Source organism: Haliotis rubra, unplaced genomic scaffold (genome assembly GCF_003918875.1).
Source record: "Haliotis rubra isolate DU_JTF1 unplaced genomic scaffold, ASM391887v1 Scf1356, whole genome shotgun sequence".
NCBI lineage: Eukaryota > Metazoa > Mollusca > Gastropoda > Lepetellida > Haliotidae > Haliotis > Haliotis rubra.
The window spans coordinates 168,693-190,566 of NW_025765288.1; the positions used below are offsets into that span (position 1 = coordinate 168,693).

General features: G+C 40.2%; 2 protein-coding genes across 2 annotated transcripts; both read left to right on the forward strand.

The window, feature by feature from the left end:
• Positions 1 to 1,733: 1,733 nt before the first annotated feature.
• Positions 1,734 to 3,525, forward strand: LOC124268025 (probable methyltransferase TCM_000336). Its single transcript, XM_046703030.1, has 2 exons — positions 1,734 to 1,770; positions 2,829 to 3,525. Exon 2 carries the CDS (start codon positions 2,972 to 2,974, stop codon positions 3,521 to 3,523), a length of 552 nt encoding a protein of 183 aa, XP_046558986.1. The 5' UTR covers positions 1,734 to 1,770; positions 2,829 to 2,971; the 3' UTR covers positions 3,524 to 3,525.
• On the forward strand, positions 3,524 to 4,146 carry LOC124268029 (the record flags this gene model as incomplete). Its single annotated transcript, XM_046703033.1, has 1 exon — positions 3,524 to 4,146. A coding segment is annotated over one exon (588 nt), but the record flags the coding sequence as incomplete, so codon positions are not given.
• Between the last annotated feature and the right edge of the window lie 17,728 nt (positions 4,147 to 21,874).

Sequence of the window (21,874 nt, forward strand, 5' to 3'; positions counted from 1 at the left end):
TAGGACTCTAGGCAAGTAATAGAATGAAAGTTCTAATTGAATTTCGAAGGGAACATCATAAAGCCAATACATTTGCCAAAACATTTAACTATATAAAATATATGTGCACCACAATATACATGCACAGGGCTTGGCATGACCAGCCGATTGGTAGAACCGGGCCCATTCTACCTCCCGTCTAGGTGAAGTCAGGGCCGAAGTGGTGTGTTGGGCAAAAGGAACACTGTTCCTGGCTCCAGTGCCCTCAACCACCAGAATCCCGTCCTCCACCGACACAGGGGCGCAACCCACGGCAAACAGGTTGGTGGACCAAATATCCCCCCGGGTCCACAACGGGGGGTTAAAGGGCGCTTAGCGTGACCCAGCACCCACCACGAGGAGGTGGCCCTTCATGGGTGCCTATAGAGATAAAGACCGAGATTCTATTCGAATATTCAAAATGTACAACAATGATACTTTTACTGGAGAGGTGCGACAAGTGTCATGCATCGTCTTACAAAAGTATCCGACACGATAACTTAAGTGCTGTCCATTGTGAGATCGATTTGCCTCGTGGTTTCTTTGATGAATTGACAAAGATGACATTTTTCACTGACAAACATTGTGATAATTTCGATAAAGATCCACTTCCAGCTCCGAGCTACCATGTGATTCCAATGTTATCTGATTCACTCATGACAATCAGAACCAAAACACACTCACGGAAACAACGTACGACATGGAATGTCAGCAAGGGTTCATAATTCAAAAGGCGACACACGTCCTTTCGATTCAATCCAACACGTACAGGAACGGTTGATCTACACATAAGTTATTGCTTAAGAAATTGCTCCGACGCAGATAATGCAAATTTCATTTCCTCTTAACATACAGGATGTAATCAACTCACATTTCATACTGGCAACACCGTACTATCAGTAACATTCCTAGTGGCAGTTTCTGGCTCGGGAAAACGGGAAGGCTGTGGCGAAGAAGAGTAGATCCCCCATTGATAGTGAGCATAACCTCAGCAAAGTCACATTCAAGCACACGGGTTACTCCTAATTACACACACTCAATAATTTTGGCTCCGGTCGATGGGAGAACATTGAACATAAACTGGTACACAAGTACAGATCCCAAATGTGCAGAGATATCCAAAGCAATCTTCCGATGACGACAACCACCAAACGATAATGATGACGTCACATGCTCAAATATGCTATGCTTGCAAGAATAAAAATCATCCACATGTACATCGTGATAGTTTGCATTATCAGTATCGCCTCGATGACGCGAAGATGTGGAATATATTCTTTGTGTGGGAGGTGCCCATGAGGATGAGTAGTGATTAGGTAGCCAGGTGACGTCGTACATTCATAAACGTTGTATTTTGTATTATTGCGCAGCTACGATGAGAAAATATGAAAATGTAATCTATTCGACCATGAAATGGGTGCGATTGTATGGTGTGTGAGAAACAGATTACTGTACTCGTGTCTGTCAGATACCATTAATCTTACAACTCGTTGCTTCAAAATGTAACTTTCGCTCGTTAAATACGTTTACAAACAACTCGTTGTAAGATAAATGGTACCTGACAGACACTCGTTTAGTAATCTCTATAGACACACCAGAAACTCCTTGACATGTGTGTCGCGTCTGTCGCTTATCACGTGACCTTCACTGCGCAAGTATCAATTACTGATAGCGTGTGCCGCATGTCGAGTGACTACTACAAGTTGACCTGGTGACGAACTGCTCCATGCACGGAAATATCGTCTGGTGAATGTAAGTTCGCTTTTATAGTATATTATTATGTTTCTAAAATGACAGTCTTACAGGTGATGGGCAGTTGGATGGGAACGGTATGCGGAAGTTTGAGCTTCATTTGTCTTTGTATCAAGTAAATATTGACCTGATCCCCGAGTGATATGGCCAATAATCAATATACCCCAACGCGCAAGCCGAGGGCTCAGGTTAATATTTTACACGTATGCCGAGGAATACGGCCAACTAAATCGTTGAAACAAGGATTTCGCATTTTATATTTTAAAATTATATCGGTGACTCTAAAGTTTAATATTTCTAACATAAATTCCGATTATTCGTTTTCAAGAAAAAACACCACCCACACACCACCCACCCCCAATCACAAATCTCCCTGCGTTGCGTTGGGGCGACTGACTTTAGCTATTAGGGGAGACATGAAATAATATCAAATACATTTGAATGACAGGACGATGGTCTATATAAATGGAAAAAACCATTCCATTGAGATTTGTAGAGACACGCTAAAACTGATAACACAAATAATGTGAAAAAGGAATAGACGAAGGGACATTGAACATTAAGACCACTTAATCGAAACATGTGTAATGTATTGCACGAACGCAACTGAAACCACGTGCTTTCTCATTCGCGCTTGAGATGAATCGGACGACGAGCTTCTTTTGGCAAGCCACTTTTTTTGCAAACCAGACTCTGGAAGTTACAGGGGCGGATACAGCTTTTTGAGAAAGGGGGATGCACACTATTGAGAAAAGGAGGGCTGCACACTTCGTTTTCACCCGAGTTTCAATGGTCATTTAACAAACTTTCAGCACAAAAGGGGTGGGGGTGGGGGTATATTTAGAAACACTGACGTCAGCTTAATATTTCAAAATGAATGGTCAGACAGCATTGTGCAGACAGTGCCCTAAAACGCAATTTCATTCCAAAATCTGGATATAATTGTTCTTGTTCTGATCAATAATCAGAATGTATTGATAACAGGAGCTGGACAAGGGGGTGATAGTAAAACCTGTTGGTGAATATATGATTTGTTTTGTTATTTTTTTTTTCTACAGGCAATAATTCTGCGACAGGATTGCAAAGAATCTTTTTGAATAGAAAAACACTGCATTAACAATGTCCACCAGGATACTCTTTTCAACGATAAGAAGATGTCACTGGTTGAACAAGGGATTTGCAGCTGTCCCAGTGAGATACTATGGATATATTCCAAACATATATCGCCAGTATGGAAAAACAGGTGACGGAAATTATGGATCAACACTCGGAAAGCAAAATGTTGGATACATCGAACCAGTGCGAGAACAGATTCTTAGTTTGGCCAAAACCATTTCCTTTCACTGACAAGGACTCGGTCTTCAACATTGCCGACTATGGTGCAGCTGATGGTTCTACTGCCATGGCCATTTTCGGTGAGTTGCTGGCAACTTTGAAAGATCATCATGGCCCCAACACCCAGTTCCAGGTTATCTATGAAGACTTGGAAATGAACGATTTCAATTCTCTCTTCAAACGTATGTCAGGAATCATCCCTGATCCACCGTCCTACCTCTTGGAAATGGACAATGTCTATGTTCTTGCTTCAGGGACAAACTTCTACAAGCAGTGTGTACCTCCAAACTCGATCCATTTCATGATGTCAATGGCATCTGTCCATTGGTTGTCGAAGACTCCTATCTTCAAGGACTCGATTTACAAAGATGCCAAGAGTAGTACTGAGGAGACGACTGCCCTTCACAAGCAACCCTAGTTGGACTGGAAGACCTTTTTACTGAGAAGAAGTAGAGAACTGAAACGGGGAGGTTTACTTGTCGTAGGTACCTGCGCTGAGTTTGAGGACAGAAACACTGGAGAAAATAAATACACTCTGTATTCCCTTGTGGGACTACTGAATGGGGTATGGAAGGAATACAGTGAATCTGGTAAAATCTCCAAAGATGAGTTCGTCAATACAAATATATCCACTTGTTGTTGCACCATGAAGGAGTTGAGAAAACCATTCGATGACAAAACGTCACCAGTTTCAAGGTCAGGATTAACCCTCTTGTCAGCTGAAGCTGTAGTGAGCCCTGATGTATTTTACAACGATTGGAGAGAGAAGAAGGACAAAGAAGGAATTGATGACAGGGAGGAGTTTGCCAGGATGTACGTGTCTGCTGACAGGAACTGGGGCAACAGTACTTTCATGAATGGTCTCTCAGACTCCCGATCACTGGAGGGGAAGGAGCAGATAGTTGATGGGCTGTACGACGACGTGAAGAAACGTATTTCAAAGATGATCCCCGAAATATTCAAGGACGATGTGAAGTTTATATATCTCGTGATCAGAAAGGAATAGTCAGACCAGAAGAAATGACATGGAGTCATCTTAACAGGCAGACATACCTTTCTGATAGCAATCAAACATCAACTAATTTGGTGTGACAATAGACTAAGGGAACTATATGAAATATACCCCTGAATATCAGTGATGACATCAGTTTTTCACTGAAAGGGTAAGCATGTCCTGCCCTACCGGTAGCATCCGCCATTCCCACAGTTGGCTTAAAAAGTAAGCATTTACAGCGGACGCAACACAGGAGTAATGGTGCCATGTGACGGAAGCTCCTAAGCAAATCAGACAGTGAAGTGTTCGATTCACCGGAGTATCCAGTTATTAATTTTTAACTGACACTTTTCTTCAGAGGTGCAGAGATTCTGCTGTGTAAGGTAAAAAACAAGTCTTGTATTCATTATATTTGAACTTTAACACACAGCTATACATGTACCAATAGTTTTGACATCTGATCACTTGGAGTACTTTTCTTCCTGCCGATGTTTACCAACGCACTCAGCAATATACCAGGTATATGGCGGCGGCCTGTAAATAATCGAGTCCGTACAAGACAATCCAGTGATCAACATTAAGATCATTAATCAATGTGTAATGACATGTCTCAACCAAGTAAATGAACCTGATCTCACGACAAGCATGGGTTGATGAAGACCAATTCTAACCCGGATCTTCACGGGTCACAGAAGAATAATATTTAACCTCATTTGGAAATGTTTTATTCAGGTAATTGTAGGTATTTTTGCATTTTGCATCTGACCAATTTTATTATTTTTGTTGTTGCTGTCGTTGTTTAACGATGTATTCCGCAATATTCCAGCCATATAGCGGCGGACTGTAAATAAATGAGTGTGGGCCAGACAATTCAGTGATCAACATTATGAGCATCAATCAACATAATTGGGATACGATGGCACGCAACCAAACAAACGAGCGTGAAAAACCCCATCCCGTTGACGCCTCTCACGACATTCATGGGCTGCTGAAGACCAATTCTAGTCCAGATCTTCACGGGTCACAGATGTATAGCCAGGAGGAGGGGGGGAGATGCATTGTCTCTTCCTGCCTTGTCAGGTGTGATGATGGAACTATACACATGGGAAAATTATCGCAGCACACGTTAAAAGACGTTAAAATATGGTAAGTGTTGGTCCCTGCCTGACGCTCGGCATTAATGGGTACAACAAGGACTGGTCGGCTCGGAGTCAGTATAATGTGTCTGAGTGGGGTATTCATGCTTCACTGCAGCTTGTTATCTCCGTGGGCTAGCACTATAAAACCAGCTTAAGTCTGGGCTAGTGTAAGCAGCCGCACATACAAATACACAAGCATGCACGTCGTCATATGAGCGAAATATTCTCCAGTACGACGTTAAAACCCAATTTCACCTCACCTCACCTCTCACAGCTCGCTAACCTTGAAATTCAGTTAATAAAGTGTTTACTCACCTGACCCATACTCTCATTGCTAAGAACGTTATCAATTGATAATCCAACCGTCTCCGGTACATCCTTTATGTCTAAAGTAAAGTGTGATGCCCCTGTTTGTTGGACTGGCCGTTGTCTGATAAGGCCCTGACCTCGCTAAAACCAAGTGTATCTGACCTAAATCTAGTACTCCTAATGTAGCCAGTAAACACTATGAGGGCATACAGTAAAACTTGAGTTGAAAACTAAACATTGGAGTCACTAATTGTTACATTGACACAGTCGTCAGGAGAGTAGTAGAATACTTAGGTTACTGTAATTCAACGCCAATCAGTCTCTGCTCAATCTGATGAATAATGAGTCTATTTTTTAGAATATGGTCACATATTGTTAGAATATAAATGAAAGAATATGTGGGTACAGGGGGACATATCGTCAAAATGGACAGCACTGAGACTAAAGCTTAGGCATGCAAGAAGTGCCTGGGATACTTCCCTGTGTATGCCCTCCTGAGAGGGTATGTACGTCCCAAAACAAGTAATTTAAAACTCTCCTCATTTTAATCGTAGAATATGTGTATGTTTAATGTATGGCCAGATCATTCTAAATTGCTAACAGTTGAAAGGATGGTGTAATCCAGATGGGGCCCATGCAGGAAACAAATGTACTGTAAGTCCCCATGGTCCTTAGTATGGTGATCTACCTTTAGTTTGTTGGCGATCTGTAGCCGGCCGGTTTTTATATTGTATTGTCGTGTATAGTTAAAATGTTTTAGATTTAGTTATTAATTTTAAATTTCTATCTGTGTCCTTCGTTGACAGTTTTGTTTTATAATTTACTTTTAATTTATATTAATCTTTAACTTCTTTAATCTTTAGCTGAATATTGCCAAAGTGACTTGAAATTTTAACTCACTCACTCACTCACGTCCCTGTGTATGCTTGAGGGAATAATGTCTGCGATGACACATTTACACGTGTCTACTGCAAGTCTAAATCAAGGATAGTTACCACCGGTGCCTCACCAATGGCGGGAAAGATCCCGTGAGACAACGAGTGGTGAAAACCACCGCACCCTGCCCGTGTAACAATTGAAGCTCCTTTTTCAGGACCATCGAACTGTCTTAGAACATAGACTTTGACAATACAATATTGAAAGTTCATTCAAATATCTACACATACTTATTTTTATATTAGTTTTAACTTTTTAATTGTGCAATTTGAAAAACAAAACACCGATGTGTCGGCTGTTCAACAGTATGCTATTTGAGAGAAATTCAGATATACCATCATTTTTGTGCTCCGTTTGTGACAAAACTGTGAAACCGTGCAGAGTTTAACTAGGACTGAATTGTCCTGGCTAAATTCACACACTCACTAACTTGATAGCATTCTACATAAAAATCTTGAATGTACAGAAGAGAAACTGTTTGGACCGAGACAGTAAAACTAATCAACTTACCCCCTTCCACTGTGCCCTCGATAGAACTGCTGCAATATATGATTTGGATTGCAGTTCCCGGGTTGTCCTTCAGGATGTCATGAAATGAACCTACGAACCTGTGAGTGAGTGAGTGAGTGAGTGAGTGAGTGAGTGAGTGAGTGAGTGAGTGAGTGAGTGAGTGAGTGAGTGAGTGAGTGAGTGAGTGAGTGAGTGAGTGAGTGAGTGAGTGAGTGAGTGAGTGTGTGGGTGAGTGTGTGGGTGAGTGGGTGAGTGAGTGAGTGAGTGAGTGAGTGAGTGAGTGAGTGAGTGAGTGGGTTGAGTGGGTGAGTGAGTTGGTGGGTGAGTGGGTGGGTGGATGTGTGCCTGTGTGCGTGCGTGCGCGAGTGTCAATGCATATGTGTGTACAATCCTGCGTGTAACTGAAAATATTACATAGGATTTGATAAATAACCCATTTTTATCAAGCAGGCTGTGCATGCAGAAGCTGCTAATGGTGAAGTGGAGGAGACTCAAAATGTGGTGAGTTATCGAGATGGTCTCCGGTCTGTAAGAAGGGCTGGGCCGCTGAATGCTAGTGCATACACAACAGATATATACAGGCGTAACTAACATTACCGATACGTTTACATGAATGTTAACATTTATTTGTGCACTCATCATTGTATGATACATAATGATTTTTACAGCTTATTCTGATAATAGAATACATGTATACTGAAAGCCATTAAAAACGCAATTGGTATTTGTTGTCCTGAAAGTTCTATTGAAGATTTTTTCATGCGATACAGAGGATGTACGGATAAAAGGCTATTATTCTGGCCCATTTCAAGTTCGAGTCCCGGAGCATTCCTCTCACATGAACTTTGATACTTAAAACATTACCTGCACACAGGCCCTGTAAAAGCACAAGGAATTGTGGAACTCAATCACTTTGAGAAAATGCCATACTTGACACAAGACGAAAGGAATCAGGTTATCGGTATGGTCAGCCAAGGTGCTTCAGATGTGATGATTGTCAGGCACTTTAATGTGCATCCATCCACTGTAGGTCGACTCAGACAACGTTTTCGGGCTACCGGAAGTGTTGCTGATCGTCCGCGACCTGGTGCACCACCTGTGATAACAGCTCGACAAAACTGCAATATCCGAGTTTCGCACTTGCGAAATCGGTTCGAAATATCTGATGATTAAGCAAGGAGGACAATTGGGACAAGTCAACGTCAGCGCCCAAAAGGTGCAAGGGCGCTTTGCTGCCTTCAACATCCGTTGTCGTCACCCGTACCGTGGTCCAATCTTATTGCATCGCCACAGACTTGCCAGACAGCGATGGGCAGCAAATGGGGCCGATCCTGGCAACAGGACATGGCCAGATGTCATTTTTTTCAGATGAATCCAGGTTTAACTTATCCTTTGCAGATGGACATCAACAGATTTATCGACGTAAAGGAGAAAGACTTGTGCCAAACTGTGTCCTTGAACATTATCGTTTTGGAGGGGGTGGTGCCATGATCAGTCCACAGACCATCAGAGGCTGCAGACTAACCAACAGCTGTTCCTGAGAAATGTGTGTCTATCAATGCCCCAAAGACTGTGAGCAGGTCTTGCAGCGCACGGTGGACACACACGATATTGACTGCAAGTGACCCCTCCTTTGTGTGATGTCGTTGTTGCGTCACTGATGTTGTTGTTGACTGGACATTTTCAGATGAAATTATTCACAGATGTTCACTTAAAACATATCTGCCAGTTAGGTTTATATATGTTGAAATTAGTGTGAGTAAAGAAAGTATGAATGTCAAATTGCATTTTTAATGGCTTTCAGTATATATGAGAGATCTCCAATATATGTGGGCTATCCAAAGTATATGAGAAATGAAATGTACGCGAGATGTCCAATATCCTTCAGACATACCACACCAGTATTACTTTGTTTACTGGCCATATGATTGTATTATTACTAAACGAGGCTCACCACTCTGACGTGTGCAATCTACGGGACAGGATACAGTAACCTTCCCGGGAACACATTGTATCATTGTATCATTAACATGTGTCAGTGTTGGTTATGGTATTGTAGGAAACGTACAATGGACTCTTTTGGTGGGGTTACTTATAAATATGCATATGAGAAACCATAGATAGAGGAACTTCAGATCAGAATGCAGTACATACATGTATGGTTGGGCTGTGTGGCCTTACTGGATTTTGAACTTTAAGACGACAGTAATTCACAGCAGTGAGACCAAACATGTTTCATGATGACCTTACAGTTAACCAATTCCAAATTCCAATGTTATAAGTCCCTAATGGGAACATTACCACATCATCACGGCTTATTATGAGTGTATGTGTCTCTAAGCCGCTGTTGACAATGTGTTCTATGATCATCATAACTAAAGGAGGTGGATCGACACACACGTCTCTTGGGCAGAGGGAGTAAAAATGTATAGTCAAATCGGCAATTTTCACCCATATCGTGACTAAAACAAGTTCTAGATACATGATAAATACAGAGCTGAATTATACCAACCAGACAACGAAGGACAGTAAAAACCACTAGAAGATCACAGAAGATATTGTGATAGTTCCTACCGCATAGGTCCTAGCTGGATTTACACTATACCTTCAGATGTAGTCAATTTTGGACAATTTAGCCATAAATGAATATAACATATATACTGCGGTTAAAAGTACCAATATGCTCAAACTTACTTTAATTATTTTAGGACTTACATACCCTCTCAGGAGGATACTTATTTTACAGTACGTTAACCCCCCTCGAGGATACAGTCACTGACAATATCAGATCTTGATTGAAACTACCAATCATTTATCTATCTAACTACAATCAAAATCAAGCTCACAAGTCTATTTCTTTAAAAAGGAAATGATTAAAAGATAATTGATACTAAAAAGATCCTTCAATGTTTTGACATTGAAGTACTTATCCTTCGTGATGGAAAAATCAACACAGACAAGCAAGACTTGCATGACAAAGGATGCAAAACAGGATCTTCACCTTTTAACAGGTATTCATGAGTATATCGGGTATGGTCAATGCGGCATCGTCGCAGTTTGATCTCTTCAACTCTGGACTGACAACCCAAGTAGGTGTAGGTGTGCGGTTGGTTTAATTGCACGTAATTTATTGATACCTACTTGAGTGTCCCACTTCTTTTGCATTAGATCATGGACATAAGATCTAATGACGGCTTTGTAATCGCAGTATAGGATAAGAAGTGGTGTCACAGATTTGTTGAGTGCTACCTTAGCAGCAAAATCGGTCATTGTGTCACCAGAAATTCCAGAATAGCTTGGTAACCAACTGAGAACGATGTCGTATTGGCCAGTAGAAAGATCAATATACAATTCAATAATTTCAATTAAAAGTGAATGCTTACAAGATAAGTTTTAATAGCATGAATGCATGAAAGAAAGTCTGAAAAGATTAGATATTATTCATATTTGGGGTGTTTTTTAATATATTTAAGAGCCGTTAATATGGCGTTTGATTCTGCTGTAGAAATATAGCGGTTATCCGGGATTCTAGAAGATAATGTTCTGGATCCAATGACAGTGGCACAAGCAACTTCGCCACCATACTTAGATCCCATAATTTGTATGTATAAAATTTACTTTTTAATTGAGTATATTCTTGTGTATATGGCTGAAATATTGCCGATGTGACGTATAATACTAACTCACTCACTCACTCACTCGTGTGTATATTGTAATTCATTAGTTTCGGATTTTTGAAACGTTGTCAGTGTTTGGTCAACTTGTGGCCTCACTAATTACCAAGGAAAAGAAGAAAGAAGACGTTAAGGAGTTACATTTCGTAGTTTAATGCCAGCAGCAGATAGGAAAGGTTATATTCTTATATTATGACTTCTTCTTGTACAGATCCTCATAGAAAGGATTAAAGCCACAGTGTAGAATTAGAGTCGTTAGAACATAATTTTTTTATATACTGTAAGGATAAGTGTACGCGGCGTTGGTTAAGGGATGGCTCATCGGCCTCGATTTCAACAGAAGAAGTTCTAAAGGACCCAAGTCTTAGACCTTGGTGGTTGACAAAATCTAACAGTTTAAGATTGCTTTTGCAGGCTCCAAATTTTACGATGGAACCGTAATCAAGTTTCGAACGGATGAGTGATCTATATATGTGAAGGAGGGTAGTTTGATGCCCTTCCCACTTTGAATTAGAAACGACTTTCAGTAAATCGAGTGCGTTCAGGCATTCATTTTTTAGATATTTGATAAATGGGATCGAAAATTAGACCCAGGAACTTGGACTCCTAGACAACTTTAATGGGAGTGTCAATTAAAAATAGTTCTGGGTCTTTATGCAGTTTATATTTACGGCTGAAATGTATACAATTTGTTTTTGATTTAGAAAATTTAAAGCCATTTTGAAGACACTATTTATATATTTTCTTTAAGCACAACTGCAGTTGCCGTTCTAAACAATGCATATTTTTACCGCGACAACTCTTTGGGAGAGGTTGGTGTGGTGGTGGTGGTCCGTCGTTTTCGTATATAATGTTCCCTTTGCCTGCATGTTAGAAACATGTGTACAGCCTACAGATTGCATATGTCCTAACACCTATCAGCTGTCCATCTGGAGCCACGAGGAAATGTCCTCAGCGTCATCCATGGTCAAGTGATCAGTGTTGTGTGTGTGTTTGATGACTTTAACTATCCGGCAACTTCCTTCAGGTGGACCCGCAGCGGATGTTCTTACAGTGGACAAACCTTCAGTACAACATAACGTCCAAGAATGATTCAGGAATTTTGACATGCAAACTTGAGAACGTGCTCGTCTCTACTCGAATATACGTGTTGTGTGAGTGTTCTGCGACTGGCATGAAGGTTATACGATGTAATAATCATAAAGGGAACGAAATTTATGTATACACTTATTGGGGAGGGAAAGGTGTGTTTGTGGTAATAGGGCTTATTTTCTACTGAATGTAAGATTGAATCCCGAAGAGATATAGGTCCATGAAGATGGATATGGGTAAGGTGACAAGTCAGCGATGACAACCATGTAGAATATTGAATTCAACCCATGATCAAAAGGGTCTGGTAGGTATTTCAGTGTTACAGCACAAAAGACCACCTGACCAGCTGTACCACCCATACATGCAAGAAACATCATATGCTCCATTATACTAGTTTTACTTCTGTAAATACCACTTTTGATCCCATACTCTGATTACAAAGCTAGCATTAGAACTTACATCCGGGATCTGATGCAGAAGAAGTGGGATTATGCTTGTGGTTTTTACTTTAAAAGCAGTACAACTGGAAGCAAAAGCCTGTTTATCAGAGATACCTGATCCTCCTTTTCAGTAATACATTGCTCAGTGGTATAGCTTTATCGCATTCATATCAATCTTCTTCTGTTACACAGAAGGGACAAAAAGCAAGTAAGACCGCCGAGGGAAAAGCTTAATGACGAGAAGTTGACTATGATACTAGCTGTTTGTAGTCTACTAGTTGAAACAAAACTACGGTATATTAGAAACCTTCAATTTGCGTTGCGCATAGTGCTGTTTATCAGTGGTCCAGAGTCCTGATATAGGCATGCAGCCCCAAAGACGGTTTAACCACATCCAAGAATCAGGTCGAAAACAGATCTTCCTAATAAGCGTTTTTGACTTGATAGCTTTTACTGACATGACCAATTACAGTTCTGTAGATTCTGAAGTTTTCGGCTCCATGAGTACACGTGTGACATGTTTTTGTCCACTAATGTGAGTACCAGTAGATGCAGCTTCCAAAATGTTCATTTATTTCAATTCCATCTTTCATGTTTTGTATTCCTCGACGTTTCAGATCTACATAGTCTTGTACAAAATATCATTATAAAAATGATTCCTGTAAATGAACATGAGAATATATTATATTGATGGGTGGTCGGTTTGGTTTAAAATGTTGGCACACTAGGTGATCTGCATCAAATCAGACTTTCTGACTGATTATTGTTTGCTTGACAAATTGATTCTCATATTAAATATTTCGCAATTTTTATTGGCTCTCATCTTTTCTCCCTTGCAGAGCATGTGTATGAAAACACCATCGTCAGGAACTAATCTTTCCGGTTACTATGGGTACATATCACGTGACTTGGACACCAATCTGTATCAACGATTAGTATTTGCCATATATACTATTCCAAAAAAGAAACGCATAACCCAGAAATCTGTTGCCAAAATAGTGTATTATCGAACATATATAACTCATCCACAAATAGAGTTTAGTAAATGAGTATTAACATCAGTTCAGAAGAAGGAAATGTCTGTACAACAAAGTGGATCATTTTAGTGAACGGAGAAGCTGAGCGCGATGGCGACGTAGTAGCACGGTCCTGACGCCGGTTCTCCTTGCTCTCAGTCCAATCTCTCTCAACCTGTTCCATACCGTTTGACCGGATATCCTCCGAAGTCTCTCACCCGAGGCAGTACGATCACGCATATGATATACCCGGATGTACCGATCTTTGGCTGCAGTGGTGACTCGAGGTCTGCCTGTACGAGGACGGTCATTGTTAAACCTGTTGTAACGAGCTGCAAGCCGTGATATCATGATCACACTAACATTCAGACGCCTGGCAACAGAAGATTGATAATCTCCAGCGTGCATTGTTTCAATGGCGATATTCCATGTCACAGCGTCAAGATGTGGCATAGTGGTTTTACCTTGAAACTCCTTCAAAACGAATGCCGATTTCCGAAAGCAATCTGGATTTTTTTAGCCAGACAGTACATGCTCTTTGCTGCACAATTTCAACTGGAAGGTGATTCTGTTGCGTTGTGGCGATGCCTTTTTAATTCTTGTAAGAAATCTTATCAAAATCAACATTTTCAGGTCAAGTCGATTTTGTACTTGTACAATTGTGTAAAATCATGTTATCCACACTTTGTAAAAAAAATATATTCAGATTTCGGACTAGTGAATTATTTTGTGGACCTTCAGGCATAGGCAGCCCAAATGGCTAGCAAACTTTGGAAACTATTTCGCACACTGTTTTGTTCAGAAAATGTCATTGAAAGTACTGAGCTCGATACAACACCATGCAATTTAACGTGGTTTTTATGCATTTCATTGTTATCATTGTTCACCGTTTATATATTTTTTGTCTTTTTGTCCTTGTTAGTATCAGATAGTTTAGAAGTTGGAGGGAAGGAGGGAAAACAATAAAAAAAACCGAACAATCTCTTTCTTACCTACGTTGAAACACTGTAATAAAGTTGTTCATCCATATATTGTTGTCCCTTTTTATAATATATTTTTTTATTGATAAAAGTGTAATCATTATAACTTAACTTCAGTACATAGTGAGGGCGGTGGGGTAGCCTAGTGGTTAAAGCGTTCGCTCGTCACGCCGAAGACCCGGGTTCGAATCCCCACATGGGTACATTGTGTGAAGCTCATATCTGGTGTCCCCCGCCGTGATATTGCTGGAATATTGCTAAAAGCGGCCTAAAACCAAACTCACTCACTCACTCAGTACATAGTCATACCATGTTCCTATTCATTCATTTTCTACAACACTTCTCAATGTAACGATGTATGTTATATAGTTATCAGTGTACACTGTTTAAGTATTTTCCAGGAAACCTGTTGTCCTTCTCTGTATAATATATTTGCTGCATTAGGTTATCAATTTAGACAAAAGTAATACCATTAACTCAGCAGTTTATACTTATGCCTTCGGGCACCCATGAAGGGCCACCTCCTCGTGGTGGGTGCTGGGTCACGCTAAGCGCCCTTCAACCCCCCGTTGTGGACCCGGGGGGATATTTGGTCCACCAACCCGTTTGCCGTGGGTTGCGCCCCTGTGTCGGTGGAGGACGGGAGGCTGGTGGTTGAGGGCATTGGTCCCAGGATTAGCGGTCCTTTGCCCAACACACCACTTCGCCCCTTACTTCACCTAGACGGGTGGTAGAATGGGCCCGGTTCTACCAATCGGCTGGTCACGCCGAGCCCTGTGCAGTATTTTTCATTTGCACATATCTGAATTTTTTCAAATTATTAATTTAGGGTTTTGGCTCAAATAAATTGAACTTTGTTACTTTTTGACTGTTAAATAACCAAGTCTATATTTGCCTAGAGTCAACATTGCCCAGAAGGCGGTGGCTCATGGGCCAATCCGGTAGGAGATATCTTTTTAAGATATATACCTGCTTGAGTATGCCCTCCTAGTATCCCTGGTGTCGTCTGTTGGAGACCCACAGACATAAGACATCGTCCTTGTTGACACTCCATGGTGGGTGGGGAGCTAGGAGGGTGAATCATATATATTATTATCATGGCACCCCCACACAAAAAACGTTCCCACGAGTCAGATGATTCGTTCTCGTCGGATGATGAGGCTCCCGTAGCTCTCATAAATACTGAAAATTGGCCACGTTTCGTTGTCATGACAGCACCTGCTGGTGGTCCTCTGAAGCTAAACCCTTTTGCAGTAGCAAAGGGCATAGAAGGTTTGGCCGGGGATGTAAAAGAAATTAAAAAACTGCGATCTGGTTCTTTGCTCATCGAGTGTAGGAAGCAGATCCAATCACAAATCCTGCTCTCAGCCACATCTCTAGTAAATATTCCTGTTGAGGTGTCCCTTCACAGATCATTAAACAGTAGTAAAGGCATCGTCCGTGACACTGGACGTTGCCTTTCTGATATGACTGAAACCGACATCGTGAAAGAATTGTGCTCCCAAGGAGTTACTGGTGTAAAACGTTTCACTGTCAGAAAGAATAATGAAATCTCTAAAACTAATACATATCTGTTTACGTTTTGCCTCCCCACACATCCAAAATCACTAAAAGCTGGGTACTGCAACTTGAGGGTGGATACTTTTATCCCTAATCCCTTGAGATGCTATACTTGCCAAAAATATGGCCACGGTTCTAAATCGTGCCATAATCAAGCTGTTTGCCATCGGTGTGCTGGGTCATGTGAAAATTCTAACCTTTGTGACAAACCTCCCGTGTGTGTCAATTGTTCTGGTTCCCATCCCTCCTCCTCGAAGGAATGCCCTACCTGGAAGCTTCAGTCTAGGATATCGCGTTTGAAGCATGAACGTAACATTACTTTTGTGGAAGCGAAACAGATTGTTTTGGCACAAGAACAATCAGGCCCGAGCTACTCTGCTACTGTTTCTGCATCTCTACCTGTCAACAAAGCTAAACACGTTTCATGTCATTCAGTAGGTTGCCAGACCGATTACACGTGGGCACATACCTCTGCGCCTACCTTGATATCTGTTGACATCCAGCCGAGGCCTCCCCAAAAGACAACCAGTGCACAAACTACATCTCAATCAAAAACAGTTATTCAATCAAAGGTATCATCTGAGAAAGATACATCTAAATCTCAGAAAGCACCATCTCAATCTGAAACAAATGTAAAACAACCAGCGAATAACAAAACAAAAACGAGCAATGAAACGTACAAAAAACATCAGAGTAATAGAACCCCGAAAGGGGCGAACAACCAGATCCAGATTTTTAACAAGTTTGGATCTCTTGAAGACATGGAAGTGTCCGACCACAGCCATGGTAGGACACATAGCTTGTCGCCTTCAAGAAAGGTGAGGGGTAGATCTCCAGTCTATCCTCCGCGGAACAAATGATGTCTTCGCCTATAATTCAATGGCATTGTAGAGGACTCAGGACTAATTTAAACGATTTACAACTATAAGTCCAAGATTTTAATCCGTCAGTATTCTGCATTCAAGAAACGTATCTGAAACAAACAGATAACTTTGATCTACGTCAGTTTAACACGTATCATTATTTTTCTCCTCCTGGTGATAGAGCTTCTGGTGGAGCATCAATCCTGGTGAAGAACAATGTTATCCATAGCCCTGTTCCACTTAAAACAAATCTTCAAGTCGTTGCAGTTCGACTTACCTTACAGGTTGCTTTTACTTTGTGTTCTTTGTACATCCCGCCTTCATCAACTGTTCACCTTACGGATCTGCAAGCTCTCTATGATCAACTACCTAAACCCTGTTTAATCATGGGCGATTTAAATGGCCACAACCCACTCTGGGGTGGAACTAATACAAACGCCAAGGGTAAATTACTGGAGGATTTCATTTCAAATAATGACTTATGCATTTATAATGACGGTGACAATACTTATTTACATCCTGGCACAGGAACATATTCAGCTCTCGATTTATCTATTACTGACTCCAACCTACTGAGTGAAATCGAATGGTCCGTCCAAGACGACCTCTGTGGAAGTGACCATTTCCCAACAATACTGACACCTGTGAATCCATCTGATGTTCCTCCATCGTCAAGATGGAATTTTAAAAAGGCTAACTGGCCTTTATATGAAGCTCTCTGTGCTGACAATCTGAAACCTGAACTTTTTTAATGACATTCCTGATGCCATAAAATGTTTTTCAGATGAAATAAATAACATAGCTGACGTGTGTATCCCAAAGTCCTCTGCAATTCCTCACGTACGAAAACCATGGTTTACCAATGACTGCAAACAGGCTAGGAAGGCACGGAAGAAAGCCGAGCACTATTTCCGTCCCCATCCTATGGTCCACAATTTGGACAAATTTAAAATTTTAAACGCCAAAGCACGACGTACTTTCAAGCAAAGTAAACGTCAATCTTGTCGAAACTATATATCAAAAATTAATTCGCGCACACCTATATCAAAGGTGTGGAATATGATCCAGAAAATCAAGGGTAAGGGCTCTAAATCTAGCATCCACCATCTAAAAGATGGGAACACATTATTGACTAGTAAATCAGATATTGCAAATAAACTTGGTGAGACGTTGGCCAAACATTCTTCCTCAGCAAATTATGTACCTGACTTCCAAAAATATCAAAAACAGCAAGAAAAGAAAGCTATTAATTTCAATTCAGATAACGGGGAAGACTACAATGAAACCTTTTTCGATACATGAGCTTCATACTGCTCTTGATCAGGCTCACGATACTGCTTCTGGAGCTGATAATATACATTATCAACTCCTGAAGCACTTGCCAGAGTCATGTTTGGAGACACTGTTACATATTTTTGATGACATTTGGACAACTGGAAATTTCCCTTCGTCGTGGCGTGATGCTATAATTGTGCCCATCCCTAAACCTGGACGTGATCATACTGATCCCTCTAATTATAGACCAATTTCACTGACAAGCTGCGTTTGCAAAACCATGGAACGTATGATCAACAATAGACTTGTTTGGTACTTGGAAACCAATAACCTTATAACTAATATACAATGTGGTTTCCGTAAAAACCGTAGTACCATCGATCATTTAGTACGGTTAGAGTCGTTTGTAAAAAATGCCATAATTAATAAACAACATGCAGTGTCGATCTTTTTCGACTTAGAAAAAGCATACGACACGACATGGAAACATGGGATTTTAAAAGATTTATATGATTTTGGATTACGAGGCCGTTTGCCTCAATTTATATCCAACTTTTTAAATGACCGGCAATTTCAAGTCCGAGTGGGTTCAACCCTGTCTGACCATTACAATCAGGATCAGGGTGTCCCTCAAGGCAGTATTTTGTCTGTCACCTTGTTTAGTATCAAGATAAACAGTTTATCCAAGGTTTTAAACGATTCCATTGATGGATCACTTTTTGTGGATGATTTTAATATTTCTTGTCGTGGTAAAAATATGCATACTATTGAACGGCAAATGCAGTTGTGTTTAAATAAAATAAATAAATGGTGTCTTGAAAACGGCTTTAAATTAAAAAGTCCAAAACTAATTGTCTACACTTTTGTAGAAAATATAAGCCGCATAAAGATCCAGAATTATCTTTAAATGGCACTCCCATCAAAGTTGTTCAGGAGGCCAAATTCTTGGGTCTAATTTTCGACTCCCATTTAACCGTTTGCCGCATATTAAGTCACTTAAAGCCAAATGCCTGAAGGCACTCGATTTGTTGAAAGTTGTTTCCAACTCAAAGTGGGGAAGGGATCAAACTACCCTCCTTCACTTATACCGATCATTGGTACGATCTAAACTTGATTATGGTTCGATCGTATATGGTGGAGCCTGTAAAAGCAACCTTAAACTACTTGATTCTGTTCACCACCAAGGTCTAAGACTCTGTCTTGGATCATTTAGAACTTCTCCAGTTGATAGTCTCTATGTTGAGGCAGATGATCCCTCTCTTTCCCAACGCCGTATTAAATTATCTTTACAATATATTACCAAACTATATTCAAACGAATCTAATCCTGCATTTACCTGTGTCTTCAATACTCTTTATGAGGTTTTGTATAACAAAAAGCCTTCTCTTGTTCCGCCTCTTGGGCACAGAATTAAACTATTACTTTCTGCTGCTGGCATTGAGCTGGAGAATATATCTCCTTCTCGTCTTCTTTCTTCTCCTCCTTGGCAATTGGCGAGGCCAGAAGTTGACTTAACATTAACCACATTTTAAAAATCAGAAACTAATGATTTACAGTATAAACAAGAATTTATCCACTTTTATTAGAAATTATTGAACTGTACAATGAACTTGCTACTGGCCAATGCGACATCGTCTTTTGTTGGTTACCCAGCCACGTTGGCATTTCTGGGAATACAATGGTTGATATTGCTGCTAAGGCAGCACTCAACAAATCTGTGACACCACTTCTGATCCCATACTCTGATTACAAAGCTGCTATAAGATCTTATATCCGTGATCTGATGCAAAAGAAGTGGGACACCCAAGTAGGTATCAATAAATTACATGCTATAAAACCCTATATCGGTTACACTTACTTGGGTTGTCAGTCCAGATTTGAAGAGGTCATTATGCGACGATGTCGTATTGGCCACACTAGATATACGCATGAGTACCTATTAAAAGGTGAGGATCCTCCGTTTTGTATCCCTTGTGATGAACGAATCACGGTCAAGCATGTCTTGCTTGACTGTGTTGAGTACTCCATCACAAGGGATATCTATTTCAAATCCCGAACTATGAAGGATCTTTTTACTAATATAAGTCCTCATTTAATTATTGCTTTTTTAAAAGAATTGAATTTGTTAACAGTAAATAGCTAAATATTTTATGTTTGGAAGTTTGAATTCGTAACATAGATTGTTAGTGGCTGTATCCTCGAGGGGGGTTAAAGTACTGTAAAATTATTGTCCTCCTGAGAGGGTAGTAAGTCCGAAAACATTCAAAGTAAATTTCAACTTTCCGTTTTTTTAATCGTAGAATATTTGTAATTTTAATGTATGGCTAGATATGTCTTAATTGCTAACGGCTGAGGGGATGATATAAATCCAGCTAGGGCCCATGCAGGAAGCAAATGTACTGTAAGTCACCATGGTCCCTAGTATGGTGATCTACCTTCAGTTGTTAGCGATCTATAGCCCATTTTTAGATTGTGTTGTCCCCTATGGTTAAAATGTTTTAGATTGAATTACTAGTTTTACATATATATATCTGTGATACTCTAGTTGCTTTACTGCCCTTCGATGACAGGTTTTATAATATATAGATATTCCATTACAAGTGCAAAATGTTCTCGTCACGATATGGCTGAAATATTGCCGATGTGACGTTAAATAATAACTCACTCACTCACTATTGCCTTCTGAAACCATGAGAAGGGAAGTAAAATCCTATAACAACACCAAACACTGGGGTGATTGGGAATGTAAATTATTTCAAAACAAACAATGTCTTTCATTTTGTTCGGAAGAATAACACAAAGGTTTACTACCTGCGTGCATTGAAGTGAGACAAAATTACAAAACTAATTACGACCCTTGAAGATCCGGGGTAGAATAGGTCTTCAGCAACCCATGCTTGCCACAAAGGGCGACTATGCTTGTCGTAAGAGGCGACTAACGGGATCGGGTGGTCAGGCTCACTGACTTGGTTGACACATGTCATCGTATCCCAGTTGTGTAGATCGATGCTCATGCTCTTGATCATTGGGTTGTCTGGTCCAGAATCGATTACTTACAAACCGCCGCCAAATAGATATAATAATGTTGAGTGCGGCCTAAAACTAAAATCACTCACACTGGTACACATGGTATAGTATTTGTTTTCATTGGAGAAGCATAAAGTGTTTGCCAGATTTTATCTGCCACTTAGAATTATGTCATGAGAACTGGAAACTTAGGGTTAACTTAAAAAAGTAATCAGTGTTTATGTTTAGTAAGGAAAGTAAACAATCAAGAAAAGAAATATAGCTCCTTGTAGGGAAGATATCGGATTCTGTTACATCTTACAAATACATTGGATTTTGCATTTACAAAGAAATCATCATTGAATGAGCATACCAGTAACTAAGCACAGGAAGCAAACACAAAACTAATCTTTCACATTTGTCCTCCGAAGCGCACATGTACAGACACTCAACAGGAGATTGTGATGCTTGTCACTGTGAAAAGCAATTCAGAGACCCCTGTACATGGAACCGTGAATGCATCGAGCATTACCAACGTCCCTCTGGAACACACACAGATACTCCAGAAACTGGATGATACCAACCAATGTCAATAGTAAATACTCCTCTTGTATGCTTGTCAATACTTTAAAATCCCCATACACTTTATACCATAGTATTACTTTTGTAATCAATTTCAGAAAATCAATTATATTATTTCTCTGAAATTATTCCTTTTTAAAAATGATTTCATTCCATCTCTTACTTCCCTATATATATGATGTCAAATCGTATATAATTGAAACCAAGCCTCTAAAATCAAATATCTAATGAGTGGGTGAGTGAGTTAACATTTATCGTCACATCGGCAATATTTCAGCCATATCGTGACAGGAACATTTTATTGTTATATTATAGATCAATACAATTTGAAATTAAAAGTCTGTTGTCGAAGAACAGTAAAACTATTAGTATATCACAGATATTAAAGTAATA